Source organism: Nesoenas mayeri (genome assembly GCF_963082525.1).
Source record: "Nesoenas mayeri genome assembly, chromosome: Z".
Lineage (NCBI taxonomy): Eukaryota > Metazoa > Chordata > Aves > Columbiformes > Columbidae > Nesoenas > Nesoenas mayeri.
The window spans coordinates 67378398-67391582 of NC_137542.1; the positions used below are offsets into that span (position 1 = coordinate 67378398).

The 13185-nt window shown below is 55.9% G+C and overlaps 2 protein-coding genes across 3 annotated transcripts in view; one reads left to right on the forward strand and one right to left on the reverse strand.

The window, feature by feature from the left end:
- Positions 1–3385, reverse strand: part of TLN1 (talin 1) — a 37232-nt gene extending 33847 nt beyond the window's left edge. The window contains exon 1 of the mRNA XM_080362388.1: positions 3326–3385. The gene's annotated coding sequence lies outside the window, so the exon portion shown is untranslated. The remainder of the gene's footprint in view (positions 1–3325) is intronic.
- Positions 3386–3882: 497 nt separating this feature from the next.
- On the forward strand, positions 3883–11288 carry CREB3 (cAMP responsive element binding protein 3). Of its 2 annotated transcripts, XM_080362489.1 has the most exons (11): positions 3883–3916; positions 4606–4983; positions 5602–5812; positions 5893–6157; positions 6363–6475; positions 6680–6772; positions 7346–7452; positions 8878–8946; positions 9101–9185; positions 9319–9400; positions 9785–11288. In XM_080362489.1, the coding sequence occupies exons 3-11, from the start codon at positions 5675–5677 to the stop codon at positions 10147–10149; spliced, it is 1317 nt and encodes a 438-aa protein (XP_080218615.1). In that variant the 5' UTR covers positions 3883–3916; positions 4606–4983; positions 5602–5674; the 3' UTR covers positions 10150–11288. The 2 variants fall into 2 exon arrangements, with proteins under 2 accessions (XP_080218615.1, XP_080218616.1); XM_080362490.1 differs by lacking the exon at positions 3883–3916 and having other exon boundaries at positions 3966–4983; positions 5675–5812.
- The last annotated feature ends 1897 nt before the right edge of the window (positions 11289–13185 follow it).

Below are 13185 nucleotides of genomic sequence, written 5' to 3' on the forward strand. Positions count from 1 at the left end.
ACACCTCCTCAAACCCTGGAGAGATTTGTCAGCAAACACGACAATTAATCACACGAGTTTGCAAATCTGCTGCCTCCTGCAAGGGCACCAACGCAGACCTCTCCCCTCTGGGTACCACATGGAGGAGGAAAAGCCGACTAGACATAAGGGATGAGACAGCGTGGGAGCCCAGTGCTGCAAACCAGAAAAATAAAGGAAAAGGACGGCGAAATTCAAGCTGTCCCTGTGGAAATAAAACCCCAAAAAACAAAACAAAAAAACCCAAACAAAACAAGTTGTGATGAACACACACCAAATTTCTGTGCTGGCTCATCTCCAGAGCAAGCAAACCCATTCTCAATCGGTTGTTGGTATGCAAGGGCAGATAAGGCACTGGAGCAGTGAGCTGGCAGTCAGATTAACGCACTTCTGCATTTTATACCAAGCTGCGTGCAACTCTTTGAGCCACCAGCACGCTCCTGAGCCAATTGATCGCAAAATGAGGGGCAGGGGATTTTGATGAGGTGCCACCCAACCCAGGAGCTGTCCTGGCTTCCTCCATCCCACCCCACACTAGGTGAGCAAACCCATTGTGGTGATGGAGCTCTCCAGGCTCTGCTTAAAGGCAGGGTCAGGCAGAGATGGCTGCGGGCAGGCAGTGCCGCCGGCCCGGGGAACCACCGTGTCCTTGCCGGGACCACTGAGAGCAAGTTTTCCGTCACGTGATGGAACTGCTATATTTGCATCGGCACTGCGAGAACAGTTACAGAGGAGGTTTTATATCTTAAAAAAAAAAGAAAAAAGAAAAAAGAAAAAGTGATAGCAGGCTGCTGGCACACTCATGATGAGTTTCCAGAACAAATCTTCAAATGTAACAATTTTGCCTTTTTTAATGTGCCCTTTCTAAGGGAGACTATGGATTAGGTTTAGGTTTGGTGCGTTGTGTTTCTTTTTTATGGTAATGCCTAATTTCACTTGGGAAAGGCCCCACTCCTGACCACCCCCAGGCTGGAAGCTGGCTGCAGGAAGCTTTATCAGCTGCAAATTGCCTCACTGTGGGGTTTTCCACAGGCTGTGTGGCCAGCACAGCCAGGCAGGTACCAGGCCATGCATGGCAGCATCTGCACAACAGCACGATGAACCAGGGCATAAATTAACACAGTAAGAAGGCAGACCTGGCTCTAGCCAGGTTTTCCAGTATGGGATCAGTACACACAGCCACGGCAGGCACTGGGGCATGGGTGGCTGAGCCCCGTGCCAATGGGAAGGCTGAGCCAACAGCCGCAGCCCAGGATGGTGCTGAGTGCTGCTGAGCTGATTCAGCCCAGTTCCTCTTTCTCAGCTGTGCATCCGCATTGCACAGTAAAATGGTTTCTTCCAGCTGGGGCTGAGCTTGTTCTTGGGGAACATAGCAGACCACGAAGCCAGCCTCGGCCCCACAGCACCCCTGCGACCACCCAGCTGCTACCCAGAGCTGGGATGGGAGCACCCTCTTGCCCTGCTTGGTGTGGGAAACCAGCAGGCAACGGGTAGTGGGGCTGGGGGATCACAGCTGCATCCTGCCTGCAAGCTCACCCACGCTGAGGTGAAGCAGCTCTGGCTGTTAATCATCAGTGTTTCCCCACGCATGTCTGCTCCTGACAGGCATCACTGCACCTCCAAAGGTGGGGGGCAAAAATGGTGGCAACCCCAGACTGCACACTGCCAAGGCAGGCCAAGGGCAGGAGGACAGGACACCTGGCTGGTGACTCCACCTGTAGCCTCTCCTGCATCCTTCGTGAGGCAGCCCTCCAGCACAGCACCCCAACAGTGGTGCTTGGGGAGCAGTGGGTGCTACCACGGCCTCTAGATACCACCAGGTGACCTGAACTGGGCACCCACGCTTGCCAGGGCAAGTGACTCTCCCGCTGCTGAGCCAGTAGCCAGGCAGAAACGGGAAAGTGAAAGGAGAACAGAGCCAGGTTTTGGGGGGGCATCTCTGTCCAGCAGTCAACAAGGTTTAACTCCAAAAAGGAGGGTGCCCCACAGGATGCTGTTTCCTCCTCCCCAGCCTTGCTGCTTCTCAAAATCTTCCAGGATGCGACACTTTAGTATGCACTAAGCTCCCACCACTGCCATTCGGTGAGCAAGCAACATCCATGGCCAGTGGTCCCCATGAACCATCACCTGCTCATAAAGCACTAGGGAGTTTCAACCCATGGTCTACAGGGGGGGTTTTGGACCCTTCCCTGGGCAACTTGTGGGCTTTAGCAAAGCTAAAGATCCCAAAACTATGTCCCCTCCCCTTCTCAGCAGCGAGGCGCAGGGAGAGAGGAGAAGGGAGTAAACAATTATTGCTACCAAATATGGGTCTAACAGCCAGCGATGAAGCCACGGCAGAAGCATGTAGACATCCTGCCGGCAGATTCAAAGGGCTGGGGAGCTCACGGGGGTGCGGGCAGGACCTGGCAGGGAACGGGCAGAGGATGGGGCAGGGCTTCCCTTGCCCAGTTAGGTGCTGCAGCCAGGGCACAGTGGTGACCCACACTCTTGCTAATGGGGGTCAGTCCTGCCCCACAGCACAGACCCCAGCTCCACATGTACCACCCCAGTGCCTCATCCTCAGGGGCCACGACCAGCTGCCTGTCCCGGGATGATCAGTGGGAGCTGCCTGCTTGAGCTGCCCTGGCTTCACTGCAGCCATGGCGAGCATGTCCTCTGGCGTCCCCACCCAAAACCGCACCACGGGCCAGAGACACTCTTCCCACTCACTTCCCCCCAGTACAGGCAGGGTGGGCAGGAGGACACCATCGCCCCCGTGCCAAGCCGGTACCAAAGTTCGTCCCCCCACCCCGGTTCGAGGAGTGGTAGCCACAGCCTCTCCCACTTGGTCCCCGGGGGCCCCTGGGGTGCGGATGCTGGCCAGGGCCTGGCAAACAGAGATTTTGGGCCAAGGCCTAGGGTGGCTCTTTCGGGGCAGGGCAAGGACAGGCCGCGGCTAACGGGGCCCGGCACTGCCCGCCCGTGCCTGCCCGCGCTGCCCCGGCTCCCGATGGCGTCAGTGCCCGGGCGCCGCCAGCCCCGGGGCGCGGCCCAGAGCCCGGTCAAGCCGTGACCGACTCCCGGAAGCCCCCGGGGTCACCGCAGCCCGGGCCAGAAGCCCCGGTAGAAGCACGGAGGCTCCGGTAACCGGAAAGGTACTCCCCCCCGCACCCCCGGTAACCGGGGCGGGGGGGGCTCCTCCCGGACATCCGTTTCCGGTAGCCCCCCGGGAGCCAGGGCGCTGCCAGTCATCAAGACCCCGTGTCCCAGCGCCCCCTCCCTGGGTACCGGGACCCCGTGTCTCCCCTGTCCCCCGTTCCCGTACCTTGCGCGGGCAGGAGCAGCGCGGCGGCCCCGCCGAGGCTGAGCAGAGCGGGGCGGCACCGCCCGCTTCCCGCCCCGCCGCCCCCCGCCGCGCATGCGCCGGGACAGCGGGCGCCGCCGGGCGGCACGACGCGACACGGTGTCCCGGAGCTGCGCTCCGCCCGGTTCCGCCCCGCACCCCGGCCTCAAGCCCGGGGCTACGCGTCTCCCGGCACTCTCGCAGCCCCACCCTGCGCCCCGGGGCTGGGCACAGCTCAGCGCCCGCACCCCGGGGCCGCGCTCTGCCCGGGGCCGCGCTCTGCCCGCTGCTCGCACCCTGGCGCCTCCGGGCCCCCGCAAGCCCGGGGCAAGCCCGGGGCAAGCCCGGGTCGCTCCCGACCCCTCCGCCCCCCCCCCCCCCCGCTCCCGGCCGCCGCGTGCCCCCGCCCCGTCGCGCGCTCCCGCCACCGACGCGCCACCGGCCAATGGGCACCGGGCGCCGCCGCGTCACCCCGGTAGGGGCGGGGCTGCCGAGCGCGCGGGACCTGCCGGGAGGCGGGTGACGTCACTGCTGGTGCCGTGGAAGCGGTGTGGCCGGGCGTGTCGCGCGGAGGTGAGGACGGGCCGGGGGCTTCGGGACCGGCTGCTCTGGGATCTCTGGGACCGCCGCCCTCGCCCCACCCGCGGCCGGGAGGCTCTGCTGGGCAAGGGGCGACCTGCCCCGGGGCGGCGCGGCGCTGACAGCCCGCCGGTGGGGCGCCCGGGGCCGCGGCCCTGCCCCGGCGCTGCCCGGCCTTGGGCTGTGCTGCCCGGCCTTGGGCTGTGCTGCCGCTGTGCCCCAGGCCGGCGCCGCGCTTGCAGCCCCATGGCTGGGTCTGTGAGAGGTGCTTGGGGTCCCTCGGGCGGGTGTCCGGGCTGGGGAGCGGCGCCTCTCCCGCCTGCTGCTGTCCCCTCCTCAGCCTTCCCTCTCCTGCCCAGCGCCCGTTCCCTGCACAGACAGTCCCCAGTGTCCGTGGTGCTGCCCGGGCCCTGCCCAGCTCCGCGTCCCCTCCTTGTTCCGTGTCCTGCCGCTGGCCGTGCCCCCTGGCAGGACAGCCCCGCACACCAGCTTCCAGCTCCCGGTGGCTGGGGTCTGCCCTGGCTGCCTATTTTTGGGTGGTTTGGGGTTTGTGGTTTTTCTTTTTTATTCTTTTTTTTTTTCTTATTTTATTTGAATGTGACACCTGTTAGCTAGATGTGAAAGGTTAACAGAGCAAATGGGGAGACATGAAGGTCCTGACTGACAGCAGTACTTTGGTTCAGGCATCACAAACATGCAGGTGACCCTGGTACCAAACCTGCCGTGGCCCTGCAAACCCTGAGAACCCCACGAGGCAGCATCTCCTCAGGCACCAAGGAGTCTGGGCCATGTCTTATCAGGAGATAACAGCACCGGCCCGAGCTGGGACTAGACAAAAATAAAACTGCCCCAGCTGCACGCTTGCACAAACAACAAGGCTGAGTTTGAAGACAAGGCTGTTGCTTCACGCTATAAATGCCTGTGGCCTCACCGAGCTCGCCAAGCTCAGTGGTTTGACAGTGAGCTGCGCTGCGGTGAACTCCCCTGGGGCAGGGGACCCTCTCAGAGTCACTGCTCGAGGCTGACCGACCCTTCACCTGGCATCTGATATCCACAGCGAGGTAAGTGGCATTTTATATTCAGCCTAAAAGTATATTGTATGCTAGTGACAGTTATATAGATAGATAGAGCTATAGCTTTATTGTAAGTGTAGTGAATAGTGGAGTGTTTGACTGCTGCCTGAATGATTGTTTAAATAATCACTTAAATAATTGTTTAATTAGCATTGAATTATTGTTTAATCACCATTTGATTACCATTTCATTTTCATTCAGTTATTGATTAATTATAATTTGATCATTGTTTAATCACTAATAAAACCCTTCTAGTTAACCTTTTAGTTAGCGATGACTTCTCTTAGTAATTTGCCTGTGGCAGGAGGCAGGTCCTAGTGGCTGCATGCTGGGGGTACAACACCTTTGGGTTTCAATGGAACAGAAGGATCTTGCATGCTTTCCGTGGCATAAGGTCTGTGGCCCTTCCACTTTCCTTCTCCTCACTGAAGCTTTTGCATTCTGGGTGGAGCATGGATCCTGTGGCTGGGTCCCAATAGTCTGGTGGGGAAACTGGTGTGGTGGGGCCACCAGTGCTGGTACAACAGCCTTGCTGGGTAGATAGTCGTGGGCTGGTTGTTGCTGCAGGGTCCTGGCAGCTGTTGCACATGGAGGCTTTGTTGGCAGGGACTGAGGGACATCTCAAAGGAGTGTTGGTGTCTGCCCCGGAGCCTGTGCTCACTTTGGGTGTCCTGCTCAGATGTCGTGCCCAGAGGAACTGTCTGCCCTGGCAGATGAGGACCTGCTTGAATTCCTCCTGAAGGATGATGCTCCCTGCCTTGAAATCCCAGGGGAGGAAGACGGTCTGCTAGAAGACTGGGGCCTGCCAGAGCCTGGGGTGAGTTCTCTGGGAGGAATCACTGTTGGATTGTGGTTCAGGAGGTTTGGGTCCCTGCTGAGTAAAATATTTTTCCACAGCTGCTGGACAAGGAGGTGGATGACTTCATCAGCTCACTGCTGAGCCCCTTTGAAGATGAACCAGTCACACTGCAGGGTTATACGACTGACAGTAGTGTTTACGAGGATCAGCAGCTGTCCCATACCTCCAGCGGTGACTTTGCCGACAGCCCTCGGAGTTCAGACATTGTGCAGGTTGATCACAACTATTCCCTCCATCAGGACTGGCCTGTGCTGGAAAGTGTGAGGTCTGAAATGGCAGAAGGAGATGTTTCCATTGACCTTGGTAAGTGGTGTGCATGGACTCTCTCTGTCCTGGGTACAGGCAGAAAAGCAGTCCCACGGGGGAGTTTTTTGGGTGGTTGCCAGGCAGTAATGGAGAGATCTGAATTTAGTGTCTTTCTGCCGCTGTAAAATTGTGATTTCATGCTACTCAAAGCTGGCTGATCAGGTGCTGCTTCACTGAGGCCTATGATCCTTTCCTTCCCCAGGGCCATGGACAGATTTGGAAGGCTCAGACAAGGCACTGGAACAGAGCTCTGGTTTCCTCACTACTGTTGCTGTGGATGCCAAACCCCAGCTTGTGCCTGAAGCCATTGTGCAGGTACTGACTGCCACGCGTGTGGGCCCCAGCCTTTGCTCTGCTCACATCTCCTCTCCTGGCTTGTCTCTTCTGGGGCATATCTCTGAAGAAGCATGATGCTGATTTGGGAGCGTTGGTCCTGGTCCTGTGTGCTTGTCCTCTCTGCTCTGAGGTGGACTCACTTTATTTTGCATTCTAAGCAGGTGTATTTTTGTTGTTTTCTAGTCTGACTTCCCAGAGCTGGTACTGACAGAGGAGGAGAAGCAGCTCCTGGAGAAAGAAGGTGTTTCATTACCAACCTGTCTACCACTAACCAAAGTGAGTCCTTGCTATCGCCTGTAACTGCCAAACAGGCTTGGACCACTTGAATGCTTCAACCAGAGTCAGGGTTTGAAAATACAGGATAGTGCCTTGATGAGAGCATTGGTGCCTGAGTGCTGTGTTGAAAGCAGGGTGTGGCAGGGTTTGATGTCCTTTTCCTCCTTTCAGGGCTTGGGGGACTCCTTATGCACAGCAGCCTCTGCTTTGCTAGTTGGGTGGATACAGAGAGAGCAGTGAGATCTGGCTGCTGTCAGTCTCACCACTCACGACTGCTTGCAGGAGGGAATTGCACCACAAATGCCTCCAGCTGTTTTTTTCCCACTTGCTCAGTGGCTTATGAGCTGCATGCTTTTCATTTCCCTTAGGTTTACCTCACTTTTCTATACCAGGGAAGTTGCTGGCTGCAACAGCAGGCCAGGGTTTGCCTTGCAGCTCCTGCAGTTTATTCAGCGCTGTGGGAGGGACAGAGGACAAAAGCACGTGGGTCGAACACAGAAATGTACGCAGGATTTGTGAGGGCTGGATCGCCAGTGCCCTGGGGTTACTGCTAATGAGAAATGATCCTTGCAGACTGAAGAGCGGCTTCTGAAGAAAATACGTCGGAAGATCCGGAACAAGCAATCAGCCCAGAATAGCCGTCGCAGGAAAAAGATCTACGTGGATGGCCTGGAAAACCGGTATGGGTACACAACAGTGTCACCCGACACTGGGGACACAGAAAGATTCTGTTAGGGATCCTTGGAAGAATGATGAGGGCACTAAATTGTAGTTTAAATTTAAGTTTAATGTTCTTGACATACTATGGTTAGAATAGCACAAAATTTCTACAAGGAGAATTAATGTAGTGCAATCTATTAGCAGTATAATACAGAATTGATAGAATAATTTTGATTGGAAAAGACCTTTAAGATCATCAAGTCCAACCACTAACGTAGTAATGTCAAGTCTATTTCTAAACCATGTCCCTGTGACTTATAATTCCTAATCACCTAGATCCTAATAAAACTTAATTTATCATTTCTAATCACCTGGACCCTCTACTGATGAACACAGATCTTAATACATGGTTTGCTGTATCAACATAATGATCATAATCCAGACTCAAAAATTATATAAAGGAATATGAGTTACTTCCTCAGTCGTGGGAGGAAGCTGATGATGGTGGAATTGTCCCTGGCTGGGGGGGTCCTGGGTCTCACTGTCCAGCAGCAGTTATGGTCCGAGTTTCCCCTTAGGACTTGTAACTGCTTGGTTTTGTGGACAGTGCTCTGTGTGCTGTTACGCTTCCCTGCTCTGTGACAGGGTCGTCAACAACACCGGGCTGGCCGGGTGCCTAGGACCTTCAAGGCTGGTAAGGAAGGGAGTAACCGGCCTGGCGCCCAGGAACCTTGAGGCTGGTAGGGAGGGGAGGAAGAAATCTGTTTGGTTTGTCTACTTGGTGCACAGGACCTTCAGGGCCTGATAATGAGGGGAAGGGAATAAATATGTGACTTGCTTGATTACAGAGAATGGTGCTCTCCTGATGAAAAGGTGTTAGTTGTGCTAACGACATTACCAGGTGTCAGGAGCAGAGGGTAGTTGGTCACAAGCAGCTGTGCTGTGTTGCTGCTGGAGTCTTGCCAGCTCTGGGGAGAAAGTGAGCCTGACTGTGGGGCAGCAGCTCTCCTCAGGGGGCTCAGAAGCTTGAAGCATAGCCTGCCCTGCTCTCTTAGGCTTGGAGATGGCCCAGAGCTTGCTCTGTTCAAGCCAGGTGTTGGCCTGCAAAGTCCAGCGTATTCTCCAGGTCAGGCTATGTTGCAGTACAGCCTGATGTTGTGGATCTGCAGAGCTGGTGTGTCACTGGGAGTGAGCAATCTTAGGGATTAGCCTGGCGCTTCTCTGGGGGACTGGGCAGGGCTCATCCTTCCCCAAACCTGGTGTGAGATATTACTCTCTGGGCTTTGCTCCAGGTGGTGCCAAGTAGACTCCAGGAGCAATTCTATCTACCTCAGCCACCCAGAGGTGGTGGCTGATTACCTGAGGAGAGACACTGGTGAAGTCCCTGCAGTTGGCTAACAACACCTCTTTGTTCTTCCCCTGTGCTGTTCATCTTTCCTGGGAAGGGTGGCAGCCTGCACAGCTCAGAACCACAGGCTGGAGAAGAAGGTGCAGCTGCTGCAGGAGCAGAACATGTGAGTTCTCATTGCTGGGTGTGACAGGAGGTGTGGGGAACGCTGTTCCTATTCTTGGGATTGTGGCCTGTCCAGGGCTGCAAAGGGGGAGGAGAGGAACATGCAGGGCTTGATTCAGCCACTATATTAATTGGTGTTGCCTGCTCTCACGCAGGTCACTGCTCAAGCAGTTGCGGAAACTGCAGGCCTTGGTGATCCAGTCCACCACCAAAACTGCCACAGCAAAAAGCTGCACCATGGTGAGTGGCTTCGGGCGCAGTGTCTGGGAAGGGGTCTCTACTGTACTTAAAAGTTTGGGAGAGAGGCATTTATTGAGGCTGGTGATGCTATCCATGTCCTTTGCTGAGGTCTTTGGTGTTCTCCTGTTTCCAGGTTCTGGTTCTGTCCTTCTGCTTCATTCTCTCCCCCAACATCTGCTCATTGGGCGGCAGAGAGCCACAGCCAGAGCTCAGAGGTGAGTGCCCGGGGGCTGAGACGCGGCTCCATGTGATGTGCTGCCCTCTGAGGCACAGCACCTTCCTCAGAGACAGCCTGAATTCTGGATGGGGGCCTCTAACCCAGCAGCCCCTTGTCAGGGGTCACCACTAGGTTTGGCTTTGCTGTCTTGACCCAGCTCTGGACTCTTCCTCAGCCCTGTTGCAGGGGCAATACCAGAAACTGGAGGGATCTAGTCCCTCTTGATTACCAAGCTGTGCAGCATTCCTCTCCCCATCTCACCTGGGAGAAGGCAGCTGTGGCTGAACAGTGTGTTCCTCTCTATGGGCTCTGTAATGGCCCGTGCTCAGAGCAGGATGATGAGAGGTTGGGAATGACAGGGCTCGCTCTACCTCTCTTGCAGTGCTGTCCCGGCAGATCCGCGAGTTCCCGAACCAGGCAGCACCTGAAGTGCAGGAGAAGGCTGCGTTACAGGGGCTCATTCCAGAGCCTGAGGACCCCTCGTTGTTGGGCAGCCTCAGTCAGTCATGGGAAGAGGAGCAGAACCCACCTAACCCGGATCTCAGATCTTCTTTCTACAGCAACTCGTCTTCTGACCCTCCAGCAACAGCGGGCTCAGAGCTGGGCCCTCCCCAGCCTCAGGAGCAGCTCTCCCAGAGCGACTCTTTGCAGGCAGCGATGCTGGCGGCCTGGAAAGCCAAGAGGCAGGAGTGGATGGAAGGTGCTGCCAGAGTTGTCATCCAGCAGCACCATGCCAATGAGATGTGACCCCCGCCACCTCCTGCCTCTCGGGGTGACTCTAGCCACCCTGCCAGGCAGGACAAACAGAGCTGCGTTAGCAGATAATCTATCAAAGCAGATTCTTCTGAATACTCTCCTGATTGGTGGCAGCTCAGAGGGTTTACCAGGGAGGAATTGTTTTAAGGTTGGCCTATTCTGATGCTCTGTATATCTATAGCATGACTCTATCTGAGATGGGGTAGGAAACGCTGGGAGCTTTGCAATGGATGCTGATGTGGCCTGCAGCCTGGGGCTGCAGAGAGGGGATGTGGCATGAAAGCTGAAGGCAGATGGGCCTGAGGTGCCTGTGCTTCATCTGGCTGGATGCAGTCGGTGATGGAGACTGCTGCCCTGCTTCTTTCCTGCCCAGGCTGAGGTGAACAGGCTGCATCCCACACTTCTTGCTGCCTCTGATGGCTGCAAGCATCTGTCCCTTGTTCCCTTCCTTCTAATCCTGCAGTGTTGCATGATTCCTATATGTGAGATAGCAAGCTGACCTTCAGTGTCCTCACAGGGAGTGATCCTGCCATTGCGACAGACCCTGCATGTCGCCTGTTCCTGCTAGCTTTTGAGCCACAGGCACAGCTCCTGGCCTGGCTAGAGAAGGTAATGTGGAGTCCTTCCCAAACCGTGTGTGTTCTTTCCCATCTGTAGGAGCTGGGCTTTTCATCTCCCACAGCCCTGGGAGCAGGACTTCTGGGCCTGAGGGAGAAGGTGTGCGTGACATGGGACTGCTGAGGGGCTGTGGAGCGGAGAGCAGCAGAGCTGCTTGCCCTTGTGAAGGCTTTCTTGGCCACGGGACAGTTGAAAAGCTGTGTCCTCATGTGCCAGGCCTTTGCTGCCCTGCCCAGTGATGTGGTCACCTGGCTCTGGTTGCTCCCCAGGGCTGAGCAGGGACACTTTGAGCTGGTGAGCGGTGCCTTTCCTGGAGTGCAACTTAGTGGTACCTGTTGATCATCCCTCCTTGTCCTGCTTCAGGACATTTCATAGAATCTTACAAAATAGTCTGGCTTGGAAGGGACCTTTAAAGATAATCTAGTCCAACCCCCATGTGATGAGCAGGGACTTCTTCAACTAGATCAGGATAATAATGATTTCCTTATTAATAACATGTAAGTAAATATCAATGTGACTGTGTCCTCTGGTTGTTGCGGTGAGGGGCTGGGAGTGTTGTGGAAGGAACCAAGGGGAGGCTGGTGGATGATCACTCTCACAGCCTAGCGAAGGGGAACGTGCGCTGCCTTCCTGTGGCTGTGGCCGTGCAGAGCGGCTTGTTAAGGAACAGCGCAAGTTTGTGGGGCAGTTGCTCTGCTCTCGCCACCTTTCAAGGGTGTGAAAACACTCTTGAACCGCTTTTGGGGGCGAGTGGATGTTGTGAGCACGCAGCACCCATGTGTGACCTGCGTGTACCCGAGCCCCCAGCGCAGCGGAAACGAGCAGCTTCCCCCAGAGGAAGCAAGAGGAGTCAGTGTCTGCCCCCACCTCTGCTTTCGTAACGGGGAGCTGCACAATCGCAGGAAGTGGAGCAGAGCCAGGGTGGTGCAACAGCCCCGTCCCCTTGGCCAGGGGCAGCTGGGAGGGAATTGCATGCAAGGTGGTTGCTAAGCCAGGGCTGGTTTGTGATCACTGGGTCCGTGGGAGGCTCAGACAGAGCCTGAGCTCAGGCTGCAGAACACAGTGTGGAGTTTGAGGGGACAAGGGCCCAGTGAGGAGGTGGGTGCAGGCATCACTGTGCTTGCAATCCACTCGGGGAGCAGAGGGTACTTGTACAGGTGAATGAAATATAAAATTGAAGGTTGTGTCTCTGCTCGGGGAGGGGAGACAAGCACGGGGGTGGCTCACTCATGGGCTCTGTCTCAGGACAGGTAACAGCACACTTGAAACAGGAGCAGGGGCAGATCTGCCATGCCTGGGCCAGGCAGCCCATGGGCATCCCAGGGGAAACACTAGACCCTTCCCCAGGAGCTGTGTGTGGTGTGAAGGTCTAGGACTGTGTCCTCACTTCACTTTCATTTTTTGCAGTGCAAGGCTAGGGTGTGTAATGCCACTGATATCAGTTGGAGTCCCTGGCCCAGCAGTAATAGATGTTGTATAAGTCATCTGAAATAAAACACGGTGGTGTTGCCAGAAAAGCAGGGAGTAGCTACCAGAGCTGGTGTTTGGCCAGGGGTAATGGAGGCAGCACCATGCTCTGCAGTGGCTGGGCTTTCTTGGCCAAGTGTCAGGAGGAGAGATAGCTCTGGGGTGACAATCAGGGTGAGTGCAGCGGGTTCCTCATCAAATGCAGCTGAACACATGTTCCTACTGGGAGTTTTGAGGATGGCTGCTCTGTGGTCTCAGCCCCTGTTGGCTCAGGGCTGCTGTTTTTCATTGCTTTCTGTGTTCTTGTGCTAGTCCCACGGTGATCAGCTCTGAATTGGTGAGAGGAAGGAAGCTCAGCCTGGGTCTTACACCTTGGGTTAGAGGGCAGCCATGATAAAAATGCCTGGAATAAATCCTTTGGCCGAGGAGACTTGCACCTTGTTTCCATCAGGAAGAGGAACAAGAGGAGCCTGCTATTCCTTTCACCCTCGCTGCAAACCATCCATGACGTCTTTCCCTTGCATGCTGCAGGGATCGGAGCGCAGACTGTGTGTGTATCGATGTCTGCACGCACACACAGCCCTGCACTCTGGCTTAGGTGGGTGTTATGGTCTCTGCTCGCCCTCCCTGCTGCCCTGCCTCAGTCATTCCCAAGGTCGACCTGTATCCTGCACATGTTGCAGCAGGTGCCTGTGTCAGCGTCATGGGGACACACTGACAGACCAGAAACGTGAGCCTTTCAGGGCAAAATATTCTGCTCAGCCCTCAGCAGGCTGCATACGGGTGTTGCCACATGGAAACTCTGTTTTGTTTGGTGACCCCACCAGTGTTGATAGTGCCATCTCCTTTCCATGGTAGTAACATATTGGAAGTTACGAAAGCATGAAGTGAAATTTGCCTCCTGTTGCTGGCGAGGGCCTAGGGTCTGTGGCCAGGACAAAA

What these genes read in the sequence shown, in the direction of transcription:
- CREB3 (XM_080362489.1), top strand. Translation starts at nt 5,675, where the DNA reads ATGTCGTGCCCAGAGGAACTGTCTGCCCTGGCAGATGAGGACCTGCTT. An exon ending in TGCCTGAAGCCATTGTGCAG is followed by an intron (nt 6,476 to 6,679) that starts GTACTGACTGCC and finishes GTTGTTTTCTAG; the next exon opens with TCTGACTTCCCAGAGCTGGT. An exon ending in CCTGTCTACCACTAACCAAA is followed by an intron (nt 6,773 to 7,345) that starts GTGAGTCCTTGC and finishes TGATCCTTGCAG; the next exon opens with ACTGAAGAGCGGCTTCTGAA.